The sequence below is a fragment of the Carica papaya genome, chromosome 2 (assembly GCF_054855325.1).
Source record: "Carica papaya isolate Zhongbai chromosome 2, ASM5485532v1, whole genome shotgun sequence".
Classification (NCBI taxonomy): domain Eukaryota; kingdom Viridiplantae; phylum Streptophyta; class Magnoliopsida; order Brassicales; family Caricaceae; genus Carica; species Carica papaya.
This window is the reverse complement of record NC_142310.1, coordinates 30,797,254-30,812,214: the sequence shown is the minus strand read 5'-3', so window position 1 is coordinate 30,812,214 and position 14,961 is coordinate 30,797,254. Positions and strand designations below refer to the sequence as shown.

Below are 14,961 nucleotides of genomic sequence, written 5' to 3'. Positions count from 1 at the left end.
GCTGTATATACATTCATGATATTTATTTTCTATGAATTCTCTTTTATATTATTATTGTTTTATTTTGTTTGTCGAAGATATTTTAGATTTAAATCCGAGCTCTTCATCGGATTTTTTTTCTAACTCAGCATCTCAAAAACTTTCACGTTAAAAAGTTTAATTTTTATTAGTTTTTATATTAAAGAAAAATGTAAAATTTTTATTTTTTATTTTTAAAAAAGTTATTATTATTTTCATAATTGAAATATTATCAATCCATTTTCTAACTGAGCTTATTAAAACATTTAAAAAAAAAAATTGGTAAACTAGCATGAATTGAAATATCTCTCTTGTCAATTATTTCTGTCAAAAATTTTTAGAGATTATTAAAATTTTGTTAATTAAACTAATATATTCTGAGAATTTTGACAGCTTTTATGGCAATTTCCGGAGTTAATGGAGCACCATGTTCGAAAATAATAGATCCGACCCAGTGTGATCTTGCATTTTGCAAAGCACTGTGCACAAAACAATACAATGGCAACGGATATTGTGTTCAAATTCAATCGGGTCCTGCCTGCCAATGTGACCACGACTGTGCTGGAGGACCCGGACGTTTATTTTAATTTCATACCTTACGTCTATCTTAGTTAACAATGTAATACCTTTTGGAATTACATTTATATAAATAAGATTCTTCCTACGATTATATTGGGGAATCAATTGTTAATTGCTCATTTAATAATTTATCCAAAAAAAAATTAAACTCATAATTCCAGTTCAGGATATCTTAGTAGTCGTCGTCAGTATTAACGAGTAAACTACATCTTCCGTTCTAACGATGCACAAAAATCACTTTTAACAATTGCAAATGGGAAAGGCAGTTTAATTTCCATCTCTATAAGGGTATTCTTCTGAAAGCTGCTTTAGTAGTTTTACCTGTAACTCATATGCGTCGTCCCCCTGCAGCACGTCGTGTACCCAGGTAACTTCAGTTTTCATGTTAACCTAAAAATATTGACAACCAAGCCATCAAGGGAAAAAAAGTTTATAAGAAAAATGTAATGCACCATAGAAAAATCACCCAGGTAAGGAAGTTAAATTGTCCAAGAATCAAGATAGGAAGAAAAAGCGGAAATGGATATTAACTGTAGGCAAATCCAAACAAACATTAGAAGCATTCACAAGAATCATATAACGTTCTCGTGAATACTCATTTATTCTAGTAAGTTGGCCAGGACTTAAATATTTAAGTGCTAATATGATTTCCAAGGCCATAAATGGGGAGAAAATTTTGAAACAGAAAAAATTAACGACTTAACCCCTAAATGAATTATCTCCCCAGATTGCTTCAGGAAAATCCATTAGCAACTGTATGGTGTTTAAAGAAACCAAAATTTCAGCCCGTTAATAAAATGAATATATCACTCAGGTGCAATAAAGAACAAGAGAAATGCACGAAGTTATCTTGCATATAAATGTATTTGTATTTGTAGTTAACTAATTGAAAATTGGACCAAAAACTCACCATCTCCAAAGCTACTCGAACTACTCCAGTCAGAAGGTTGCAATACTTCAGCGCCTGATATGTATCCGGAAGTTCAACAAAGTCTATTAATGGGTTATCCTCCATAACCAAACTGAACGACATTCCATCAGCATCCCAATTGCCAACAGATGCAGTGATGCCAAGAAACATCTTAAAACCAATCTGCGATTAAAATAAAAAATACCAGGAATTTGTTATAATTCTACCTCTGGTCTTCAAATGAAATCAAGTACGAGATAATAAGGGAATACTTTGAGCGACAAAATGCAAAGAAATTGGAGATTTTTCTCTATTTTTCCCTAAGCCAACTCACATTAGCTGAGCCTAAATCCCAAACCGGTTAACCTTGATGAGCTGAGCCTAAAGATCAAGCTTTTTTTAACTTTTTCAACCCATGTAATATTAGGTTTTTACATCATCCGTTTGACTCCAATCAATTTTGTTCACCAGCATCTTCCTAGATGATATTATATATGAAACATTTTTTATGCTTCTTTCCCACTGATTCATTAAAGTGCTAAAAGCTTGCCCACTCATCAATTACTAAGGGCAATGATATGCTGCCCAGCTTTCAGAGTGTTGACTGTAAGTAAATGAGCTTCAAGGAGGCTCTGTGAATGAGAGAAATTAGAGAGAGAAAGTTGATGATAGAGAGGGATAGCAAAACAGAGTAAGGTTATGCAAGCCTCTGTTTTTCTGTTTTCTGGAAGGCAGTTTTTGGAGAAAGAAGAAGATCGTATTTTTTATTTCTTGCTTGTATATATAGGAATGCAAATAGAAACAGATTACTTCAACTAACTGATCAAATTAGAAAGTCCGAAATCCATGCATACGCGCTGCATGGTATTTTCGTATCCTACCGTGAAACTGTTTCACGGTAGATTTGAACTAAAAATTGAAACTAAATGAATAAAAAAAATATTAAATTTAACACTCTCCCTTAATGATTTTTTTCACCAATTCCCATATTTCCTCGCAATGCCTCAAATTTAGCTTTAGATAGGGTCTTGGTTAGAATGTCAGCAAGCTGATCATCAGTGGAGCAATGTATTAGCTTGATTTCTTGATTCCTCTCAGCCTCACGTATTGCATGATACTTAACGTTGATGTGTTTAGTTCTCCCGTGCATTACAGGATTTTTTGCAATGGCAATTGCATACTTGTTGTCTACATACAACACTGTAGGTGTTTGTTTGTCCACCTTTACATCATCGAACACTTTTCTTAACCAAATTGCTTGGTTAGCTGCTGTAGCTGCAGCTACATACTCAGCCTCAACAGTGGACTGTGCCACAGTATCTTGTTTCTTAGACGCCCATGAGAAAGCACCGGAGCCTATTTTAAACAAGTACCCAGTTGTGCTACATGCATCTTCCACGCTTCCTGCCCAATCACTGTCACTGTAGCCGACCAATCCACCCTCAGCTCTTGTTTTAAATTGAACACCAAAGTTCCAAATTCCTTTCAAGTACCTCAGAACATGTTTAGCAGCTTGTAAATGTGATTCCCTCGGTGAAGCTATGTACCTTGAAAGTAAATTCACTGCAAACAGAATGTCTGGTCTAGAAGCCGTGAGATACAAAAGGCTCCCAATCAGACTTCTGTAATTCCCCTCATCAACTTTGCTACCTTTTTTCGTCCTTTGACAACTTCAAATTGGACACCAGTGGTGTAGACACTGATTTACAGTGATTCATGTTGAATTTATTTAGGATTTCTTTGGCATACTTACCTTGTGAAAGAAAAATACCCAAGCTGCTTTGATGAATCTCCATTTCCAGGAAGTAGGTAGCCTCCCCGAGATCAGACATCTCGAATTCCTTTTCCAATTTCAGCTTGAACTCTATCATCTTTCTTTTGTTGCTACCTGTCACCAGTATATCATCAACATATACTGCAGTAATTAGTCTGTCTTCATCTCTATTCACATACAGTGTAGTTTCTATCATGCTTCTCTCAAACCCATAGTGAAGTAAATATGTATTTAACTTATCATGCCAGACTCGTGGGGCCTGTTTGAGGCCGTATAAGCCCTTGTGAAGAAGATAGACATGTCTCTCCTTTTTAGGCTGAATGAATCCCAGTGGGTGCTCAACATAGATTTTTTCATTCAGTTTGTCATTCAAAAAAGGCTGATTACACATCCAAATGCATCACAGTCCATCCAAACTGAGCTGTCATGGCCAGAATGAGTCTAATTGTTTCATATCTTGCCACAGGGGCAAAAGTCTTTGTGTAGTCAATTTCAGAAAGCTGAGAGTACCCTTTTGCCACAAGCCGTGCCTTGTGTTTGTTTGTTGTCCCGTCCGGATTCAGTTTCACCTTGAACACCCACTTTACTCCAATAGGCTTTCTGTCTGCACTTGATTTTACCAGAGACCAGGTATTGTTTTTCTCGATCATCCTGATTTCCTCTTCCATAGCAAGTTTCCACTCTTGCTGTTGAAATGCTTCCTCAACAGAGGAAGGTTCTTTTGAAGCAAAGCTGCACCTCTCATAGATGTCAGCTAAACTTTTCATTTTTGTTCTCCCTTCTGCTTCACCTTCTTCATCTTATTCCTCAGCCTGAGTTGGGTTTAATACTGACATAGATTTCCTTCCTTCTTCCACTGTCACACAGTCTGGTTCGACCTTCTGCTTCTCCCAATTCCAATAGCTGTTTTCATCCACTGTTACATCTTTTCGAATCATAAGCTTGTTAGTTTTCAAGCTTAGAATTCGATATGCTTTTGCTTCAGTACTGTAACCCAGAAATACTCCCAATTCAGCCTTCTCTTCTAACTTTGATCTCCTGTCATCTGAGACATGGTAGTAGCACACCGAGCCAAACACCTTTAGATATTTAGTCGATGGTTTGATGCCACTCCAGGCCTCCGCCGGTGTCATCTGCTTCACAGCCTTTGTAGGCAGTATGTTGAGCAGGAACACGGCAGTGTTCACTGCCTCAGCCCACAAGGCTTTAGGCAGGTGCTTGTCAGCAAGCATGCTTCTTGCCATTTCCATAATGGTTCTGTTCTTCCTCTCCGAGACACCATTCTGTTGAGGAGAATATGGTGCCGTGAGCTGTCTTTTGATCCCATTCCCAGAATAGAAATCCTTGAATTTGCTGGAATTGAAGTCAAGACCATTATCCGTCCTTAGGCACTTCAGTACACAGCCATTTTCCTTCTCTGCAATAGCCTTAAACTTCTTGAACTCATCAAAATTTTGAACTTTATTCTGCAGGAAACAAACCCAAATCATCCTGGAAAAATCTTCTATGAACAAGCCAAAATACCTGCATCCACTCATGGAGTTTTCTATCATTGGCCCACAGATGTCAGAATGGATAAGTGACAGCTTCTCTTCTGCTCTCCAATTTGCTTGCGAAGGGAAGGAATTCCTATCTATTTTTCCCATCTAACATGCCCCACATACTGACTCAGTGACTGTAATGTTTGGAAAGTCCTTGGTTAGGCCTCCCTTCTGCAGTTGTTGTAGCCCAGCCGCATGAAAATGCCCAAGGTGCCTGTGCCAAATCTCACCTTCTGTCACAGAGGCAACACTGGCCTTCTCGACTACTTCTATGAGCTTCAAGGAGTAGACTTGATCCTTCTTTTGGATGAAAGCGATCAATCTATCCTCAGGATCATATATCCTCTCAACAATTATCCTTGAATCCAACCGAGTAGCCTCGATCAGTCATCTGATTCACACTCAGAAGATTCTGTGAGAGGGTAGGAACAAAATTCACATCAATGATAAGCTTCCTACCTTCCCTGGTTTCAATGGCTATGTTGCCTTTGCCCTTGATGGTTTCCAGCATACCATTTCCAAGCCGAACATGGCCTGAGATTGTTTTGTCAAGTGACACGAACAATGCCTCATCCTTGCATATGTGGGAGGTGCACCCGCTGTCCACCACCCAAAGAGTATCATCCTCCACTAGCAGCTTACTTAACGCAACGAGAATTGTGTCACGTTGCTCACAGAAAACTTCGGTGACATTGGCTTGCTGTTGTTCCTGCTTTGGCTGCAATCCTTCCTGCTTCTGCTTCTGCCTGCAGAATTTCTCCTTATGACCAAGCCTTTTGCAGAAATTGCACCGAATGGTTTTCTTTCCCTTATACCAGCACTCATTTTCAGAATGATTTGTCAAGGAACAGATGCTGCATTGAGAATATTTCTTTTGTTTACTAGAATTTTGATTTTCAATTTGATTCCCTTCACTCCTTCTCACTTGATTCTGTGTTGAAGAGCTACTTTTGATCTGAGTTGAAATTAAGGCTCCCTCGGTATATTGTCGAACATGCATATTTACTCGTTGCTCACTGGATTGAAGTTTGTTTATCAGCTCAGCCGAGGAGATAAACTCAATATCGGCAAGCTCCTCCAAGACTGAGATTTTAGACTCGAATTTGGAGGGCAAGCTGATAAGAATCTGCTCTACTATCCTTGATTCTGAAAAATCCTCCTCAAGCAGTCTCATTTTGTTTACGACATCCGAGAGTTTGGATGCATAGTCTTTCACTGATTCATTTTCCTGCATTCTGAGTAATGCAAACTCACTCTTCAGTCTCAAGATTTTTACCTTCCTGCTTCTGACTCCCCCATCGAACTCTTCCTTCAGTTTCTCCCAAGCAGCCTTTGGTGATTCGAAGTTCATAATTCTTGAAAACACCCTATCCGAGACGGCCGAGAAAAGGCAAGCAATTGCCTTTGGTTTCTTGGCCTTGTCTTCCTCGTGCCTTCTGATTTGGTTTAGAGTGGCAATGTCCCCTAGTGGAGGAGGATCACTGTCATCCATAATAACATCCTATAGACTTAAGGCTTTCAGATGGGCTCTCATTTTGATTGCCCATACATGGTAATTTTCTCTGTTGAAGTGTGGGGGAGGTGAGGTTCCAATGGATGTCATCGGATTTTTGAGGGTATGTTGTTTTACCGGTCCTTTAAGATAAGGGCTCTGATACCACTTGTTGACTGTAAGTAAATGAGCTTCAAGGAGGCTCTGTGAATGAGAGAAATTAGAGAGAGAAAGTTGATGAGAGAGAAAGTTGATGAGAGAGAGGGACAGCAAAACAGAGCAAGGTTATGCAAGCCTCTGTTTTGCTGTTTTCTAGAAGGCAGTTTTTGGAGAAAGAAAAAGTACGCATTTTTTATTTCTTGCTTGTATATATAGGAATACAAATAGAAGTAGATTACTTCAACTAACTGATCAAATCAGAAAGCCCAAAATCCATGCATACACGTTGCATGGTATTTTCGTATCCTACTGTGAAACAACCTCACGGTAGATTTGAACTAAAAATTAAAACTAAACGGATAAAAAAAACATTAAATTTAACACAGAAAATGTGTTAATTATCCCTCCCACTTTTCCCTATACCTGGAATCAGATGCAACAAGTAGCGAGTGGGAAGCACCATAAGAAATTTCTCATTAAGAGATATTTTCATCAATATGAAAATATTTAATGCTGGTAATCTACTTTAGGATACTCCTCTTTCATCCAAGCTTTAGAACTGACGACGTGAAGATAGGAGAACTATCCACAAAAACAAGTGCAATATATGATGGAGAATGGGAAGTAAGTAGTAAAGATGGAATGGCTTTAGCACTAGAGAATATTTTTAGAATTTTATGTACCTTCGTATATCTTAATATTATACAGGTCATTTAGGAAACATTAGCTAGATTAAAAATTATTTGACTGTTTGCTTTTTAAAAATCTTTTCTTTCTTAAGGTGAGGTGGCACCTTATTATTCATATCTTGATCTGACATCCTGTTTTGCTTACTCTTTGTAGGCGCTAAATTTCTGATTGGCCCAGATAGGGTGACCGTTAAGAGTTGTTGAGTTGTGAAATTTTTAGAGGAGGTATTGTTATCTTATTGTAATATGCAAGAACTCAATTAACTGTATGTAGAAATAATAGATATATATAAATTTGAGTGTAAGAAAAAGATTGTAATACCCATCTGGGTACAAAAGAAAAATAATAATAAAATTTATATATAATTAATTAAAAAAAAGGAGAAAAAAGAAAACAAAAAAAAAAGAATAGCCCAGATTCGTACATGCCTCTGGAAGCAAAAAAAAAGAGGTCTAGTCATATATATGTGTGTGTATATATATATATATAATTAGATAAAATAAAATAAAAGGAAAAAAAGAGAATAAAAAAAAAAGAAAAACTCAGAACACTCCGATGGCAGAAGAAGGTGGCAGTATATAATATATATATATGTGTGTGTATATATGTAATTAAATAATAGAAAAAGAAAAAAAACAGAGAGAGAAAAGAGAAGGCCGAGCGGCTGGAAGAGAGAGGGAGGAGTGAGAGAGAGGAAGAGAGATCAGTTCGAGCGGGTGAGAGAGGAGGCCGAGCTGAGTGAGGGTCGGGCCGAGAGAAAAAGAGAACACCGCAAGAGAGAGAGAGAGAGAGAGAGAGAGACGAGTAAGGAAAACCGGAAAGAGAGAAGGAAACGCGGCCGAAGAGGAAGAAGGTGTCGCGGAGGCAGAAAGCCAAAGGAAGGAAAGGAAAAAGGGAGCCACGAACGGACAGAGAAAGAAAGAGGAGAGCAATCTTCGTTAGAGAGAGAAAAAGGAGAGAGAGAAAGAGAAAGGAAGAAGAAGAAGAAGAAGAAAGAAAGAAAAAAAGGAAAAGAAGAAGAGGAGGGAAAGGCCATGGAGAAGAGGAAGCAAGAAAAAGAGAGAAGAAAAAAAAAACAGAAAGTAAAGGAATTAAAAAAAGAAAAAAAGGAAAAAAAGAATAAAAGAAAAAAAAATGAAAGAAAAGAAAAAAAAAGAAAATAAGAAAATAAAAAAAAATAAAAATAGAAGTGTGCCAACCAAATCTGATGTTGGTGCGCCACATGTGACAACGCGCGCTGATTCTATCATCAGCGCATGACATTATTGGTGACACGCGTGTATAGTGTGTGGTGACACTAGGGAACGGGACCGCATGTCCGAAGGTAAAATATATTCCTCCTTTTGCATGTATAATTTTTGAAATTATTCGTAAATTAATGTATGTTTTCTATTATAAATGAGAAATATTATTAAAATAATATCCAGATTTTTGAGAGAATCATAAACCAAGCCAAAAAAGATTTGTCAAGTTTTTCCGATCATATTGTAGGTAAGAATTGTGTGTATTCCATACAGAGACATAAATTATATGTTTATGTAAATATGTATATATATAGTGCAATATGTGTAAATGTTTAAATGTATGTGTAATGTACTATAAATATAATTAGTATGTTTAATTTGTATTTATTTGTGTTATGTAGTGTATATATGTGCACGTTATTACGCATATGTGTGTATATATACAAAAATATACGATAAATGAAATATGAATTGATGAGAACAGAACTGATAAGAACGAATGTGTGAATAAATATATATATAGTATCTTGTGTGTGATTATGTTTACGTGTTTAACTATGAACGATGTGTATGTATCGGTAGAAATTGTGTGTGTGTGAATATAAATATATATTTTATTTGAGGCATATAGTGACGATACATGTCTGTATTATAATATATGTGTGTGTATTAATATGTGTGTACACATGCTATGCGTGTGAAATGTATAACAAGTGTGTCTAGTATGTGAAATGTATAACTAATATGTGTATGTGTGGAATTTAGGTATACTGCACTTGCTGTGTGATCTAGTGCAGATGTATGACATATTGTACTTGTTGTGTGATATAATACAGTTGCGTGAGAAATCTGATGATCCTGTGCTTACTATGTGATCTAGTACATGGTGATTTAGAAAGTGATTTGGGAAATGTATGGCTCTTATGTGCATAATAATATTGTGTATTTTATGTGTGAGTGTTTGTATTTTATTATACGTAGAAATTAAGATCTTAGATATAAAATAAATGAATTAAAAATGAGAGAGATTTGAAAATAGCGTGGAGTGTAAATACATTAGATACCTACTCGTTTAGTCTGAATCAAGGAAGGGAGGGTGCGTGTGTGGCTGAAGTTCAGCGAGTATAGTGAACCTACACATGGATAATGTTTGAAACCTAGTCCATACGTGAATAGATATTTATGAGCGTGAATCACCTAACAAACGTAACTGAGGTAGCCAATGTGAGATTATATGTCTTATCCATGCGATAGGGAGGTTTTTTTTGGCCTCTCATCGATAATGATATAAACAGTATCGTATGATAAAATCTTAGATGTGATATTCCGAAGGTATTATGATATTTTTTACTGTATGTGTGATAGCTTTCTCGGCTTTTTGGTTAAGATCAAGTGTAGTATCTATTCATATGTGTTTGAATAAATCTGTTTTGGTTTAAAAACTTTGTGAATCCATAAGCGTGATTTGAAATGATAACAAAAATTAGATCAGAAAAGTGAGGATTAGAATATGCTCCGTGTGATGATTTATTTTATTGTGTACTTTGATTGTGATGCTTGTTTGACATTTTCTTGATTATAAATATTATTATATTTTATATATTACGTGAATGTATGCATGTAAGTCTTAGTTATATAATCTTTTTTCTTACTGAGTTTGTGAAGCTCACCCTAATTCACCCCCTATCCAGGTCAGAGGAGATGAAAAACAAGTCCAATATCAATAAAAGATGGAGAATGAAACCTTATTTGTAACAATCCGGCCCAAGAGAAACAAACCAAACCCACCTGCTTCTTAGAAGCAGGAAAAGTCAAAACGACACTATTTTGATATGAAAGAAAAATAGTAGCAAGTGAAACAACGTCGTTTTGAGAGCATCAAAACGACTCCATTTTGGTGACAGCAAAAGAAAAAAAAATTAGGGCGATCAGAGGCGTACTGGTCACCGAAGAAGAAGAGGAAGAAAAGGCGTATACGCCTCTTCCCTCCACCAAAGAAAGAGGAGGAAGGCTCGTATGGGGCTCTCCTCTCTCTGACTATAAAAATAGAGAGAGAGCGAGCCATGTAGAGAGAGAAAGTAAATCGGAGAAAAAGATTGGCGTACAGCGGAAAGGGTTGTCCGGTGCGCGAAACTATATGTCGAATCTGAGAGACCGGTCTATTTGCACGGAAAATAAAAAGCTAGAAAGGGAATAACGCAGCTGCGTGTAGTGGGAGAAAGAGACCCGTGTGGCGCCTAGGTGCAACTTCGCGATCTGTGGTGCGTTCCCGACCCGATTCCATAATATCCGTGCCAAATTTAGATGCGTGGTGGTTCCGTGGCAATCTCCGACCGATATGCAACAGTTTATGACTGGTTTTGGTAACACGTGCCGGTTCCAGTGGCTGCGCATGAGGCAGCGGGTGGCACTCCGGTGGCGACACGTAGTGAACCAGGAGCACACGGGTGGTGGTGCGTGGGGACTCCGACTAGTGAGATCGCGTGTCTAAGATAAAACTAGTTTTTTGTTGGGTTCAATTCTAAAAATTTCTTATCGTTTAATACGCATGCTATGTAATTGTGAACAAAAAAATTAATCAAATGGCAGTGAAGATTTAAAGGAGGCTGTAGACTCAAACCAATAAAGATTTGGATACTTTTCGATTCGACTATAAGTAAGAGATTGGGTTAGTCTCATTCAGAGGCCCCCATATTTTTATAAAACCTTATTTTTCATTGAAATGACTTGTTTACAGAATTTACAAACTATTCACATTTTTTACCATGAATTCTGAGATCTCATCATATTGCGTGTGTGCAATTGCATATAATTAAAAACCTATATAATGTCGTGTATGACATATAATTATGTATTCATATTGTTACTTGTATGTATATGCAGATCTTATGAATACTAGTTATCGAATTATAGGTGTGTGACGCATATATATACATATATATGATTGTAGGTTGTGCAACGTGTGTATGTATGAGTGAACAACTTCTATGTGTCTACATATAGAATACATATATGCCTTGTATAAATATACAAGTATATTCATGTTGTATGTATTGTATGTTTATATATACTTAATTGAGTCGATAACTGTTGATATAAAGTGTATATATTGTTCTTATTGTGTAGACTTATTGATGTAAATATATATATATATATATGATATATAAATAGGTGCATGTCTGGATAGGTAATCTAGTGGAAACCTGATTAGTAAAAGAATAACATAAAAATCTTTAAAATATGAAAAAATCCGTTTAACTGGTATCACCCCGAGGGGTGGGTGTGTGTGTAGCCTTTTAGCGTGTGATTGTGGTGACACTACCCGTAGATACAATTTTAGTTAGATGTGGCGAAACAATAATAACTATGAACTGTATATTGTGTACTGCAAACTGTAAACTGTGAACTGAACTGTAACGTATTCACGTAGTAGAGGGGATCTTTACTACCCTCATTGATGCCGATAAAAACGGCATCACGCGGTAAAATTATTTTTAATAAGACATAAACTGATAGGAAGGAATAGAAAGTCATGAGTGAAGTTTACGATACTGAAATATCGAACTAATATCTCCTGAATATCTTACTGCTTAAATTGTGATATAGAATACTGAATGATGTTATTTATGGAATTGTTTATGTACTAAGGTATAATACTGAAATAAGGAATTCTAAATGTTTACTGAAGAAGCTGATTTAGAAGATTTGGTGATTGAGTGTGTGCATGTCTTTGTTGTGAGCATTGCCCATTTCCTTACTGAGTCTGTGAAGCTCACCCCAATTCACACCCTCCCAATGCAGATTAGTTCAGATCAAAAGTAAATTTAAGGTTAAATGAAGAGTTTGAAGAACCTTTAGTAACAGTAAGAGTTCGACTTGTAAAGTTAGTTTAATTATATTATAGCGATGTAATATAAAGAATTTTGGAAGTCTCATGACTTATAATTCTGTATAGGAGATGATTGAATTATAAGTTTTTGCTCATTGCTGCGTAAATTTATTAAGTCAGAAGAGATGAGAAACAAGTTCAAAATCGATAGAAGATGAAGAAGAAAATTTTATTTGTTTCTATTTTAGATTTATAAATTAATTCAAATGTCTCAATTATTGTAAATAAATAATTATTTTGTCAAAAGTATTAAAGTGTAGTTCCGCTGCATATTTAATATTTATCTGTTTTATTAGTTAGAAATGTTGTGTTAACGTCCGTATCTACTGACATTGGGGTTCGGGCCGTTACAAAGATACTGTGTAAGATAGGTGAAATGTGCGAGAGAAGTTAGAGAAAGGGTGAAAAAACCATGAAACTCGTGGCAACAAATAACTTCCATTAGGGCTAATGGGCTATGCAACGCAAGATGCAATATGCTGAGTCCTTTAGGTAAAAGTTCTTTCCTCCTTCAATGTAGTGATAATTTGAGTTAGTAGAAAAAGAGTTGTTTTTTGATCTATAATATTCACAATGACAAACCTCAGAGACCAACTTGTGGCACCGGTCATCGGTTGGAAGATGGTAGCAACTCCTTCATTGCCAACTTGTCACACTTCTAATTGGTCCAAGAATGGTGGAAACTCTGTATTGACGAATTAATTAGTTGACTTGTTCCTATTGGTTATTTTTGCCCACATTCACTATAAATTAGAACCTTTAAGGAATGCTAACTAAGGATGACGATGACGACGTTGATATTGTTTTGAAAAGATTTGAATCATATTTCTTACTTAAATTTGTTTTCTCCATTCTTTTCTACTCTTATTTCTTCCTTTCACCCTCTTTTCACTCTTCTTAAATCTCCTTAAGTCCTTTCCCTAACATTCCTCTCTTCATACCCTTGCACTTCACTAACTAGTATCATCAAAACAATAATAACTAGTCATTTTGTGATTGTATTAAGTTGTTCTACATCAATTTGAATCTTCAGAATGCCAATTTATAGCTTCAGAATGTGAAACCCTTGTATATCTATTGACATAATTAGAAGGTATAATAAACCACATTCTCCAATGAGCTTAATTTGATGGATCCAGCAAATCGGTCAAGACTTTGCTCAACCAAAGAACATAGTTACAGCATACTGTATAATTGTAATGTAAGGCCAGAGTTTTGTAGAACAAGCTAAATTTGAACAAATACCTTTGCAATCACTTCAGCAGATTCCTTGAAGTTGGTACATTTAGAGATATTGGTTTTTGACAGAAGCTCGTCAACCAATCCGACTCCAATGTTATAACCCCTGAAACAAAATCAGTCTTGTTCATTCTAACTGATGATTATGAAAACTTAAAATCTGAAATTCGGAAAGAAAAGAAAAACTAACTGGATCAATAATAGATATGTATCAAATAGAGTGGGACGGACACCTCTCTACTTTAAATGTTGATCAACAAAAGAAAATAAAAACTAGAGAGAAACTGCAAAAGTAAATTAAAGCCAACACATTTTTATCATTTGAACAATATTAACGAGAGAAAACAACGCAAAAAGAATATCACTGTCTTGTTAAGAGATTTAACATGGCATTCTTTCAGAAAAGGAGATTAAAAATGGCAAACGTGCCTTCTCAGAACATGAAAATTCAATAATTATCTAGGGTTAATATAGGGCGTTGCTCCACAAGCAAAATATATCTGCATTGACTGGACCCGAGTGAAGCCATCATTATAGGGTCAGATTAACTGAGTTTTGCAAATGTGTATTCATTTTCTGTGAGTATTGACAAATTTTGTCATCAAGCCAGAGACAAATTTTAACAGATTAAAGAAAAGTAGTTAGCACCAACTGGATCCATCATAAACATTCCGTTGAATTTTTCTTCCCTTTTCTTTTTTATTGGCAGGTTTCTCAATGGAATAATTTTTTTTAAAATCAAAAACCAAAATCTAGAATTGAAGAAGCCTCTCTCTGAATCACATAATGAACTAAACATTCTCAAGTTAAATATTCCCCCCCAAAAAGAAAACCTTCTTAAACCATCTAGGCAATCACCTTCAATCCACTTTAGATATGGATTTCCACTATAAAAATATGTAGGCATAATGAAAAGAGAGAAGAATACATTTGATCAAGCTGCTTGTTTACTTCCTCGACGTCTTCAATGTCAGTGAGCAACTGCCTAACCATTGCGCCATAAGTGAGACTGAAAAGTTACTGCATTCTGCAAACAAATGGCATACATCATCAATCTCGATGAAAAGCATCCTGGATTCCTTATCTTTTCCTGTGGAGAGAAAAAGCATTTGAACGCAAAATTTCTGAAAATAATAGTTAACAGAGGATTCACCACATGCTCACTGCTAGCGTATATTGCCTCTCCAGATCTTCCAGTGACAGCCGCCATTGCTATGGACGTCTAACAAATAAGGAACAAGCATTAATTATTCTCTCTCTTTTTTTCCCATTTCTTGTGTTGTTTGGAGAATTGTAACGGAACGGTAATCAAAGAGGGATACGTGGCGGAAGATGACGCGGTCTTGATTCCATATTCGGATCCATTCTGAACTGTTCCGTTTGTTTTTTTTTTTTTTTTTCCCCTCCTTTGCTGCTTTCTTTTTAA

At 36.1% G+C, this 14,961-nt stretch overlaps 1 protein-coding gene and 1 pseudogene across 1 annotated transcript; one reads left to right on the top strand and one right to left on the bottom strand.

Annotated features, from left to right (window-relative positions):
• Nucleotides 1-724: 724 nt before the first annotated feature.
• LOC110823852 (uncharacterized) lies at nt 725-14,903 on the bottom strand. Its single transcript, XM_022054344.2, has 5 exons — nt 14,689-14,903; nt 14,464-14,562; nt 13,542-13,641; nt 1,508-1,690; nt 725-987 (listed from the first exon to the last, which is right to left on the bottom strand). The coding sequence occupies exons 2-5, from the start codon at nt 14,526-14,528 to the stop codon at nt 865-867; spliced, it is 471 nt and encodes a 156-aa protein (XP_021910036.1). The 5' UTR covers nt 14,529-14,562; nt 14,689-14,903; the 3' UTR covers nt 725-864.
• Nucleotides 9,769-9,864, top strand: LOC148268958 (U2 spliceosomal RNA; annotated as a pseudogene).
• Nucleotides 14,904-14,961: the final 58 nt, after the last annotated feature.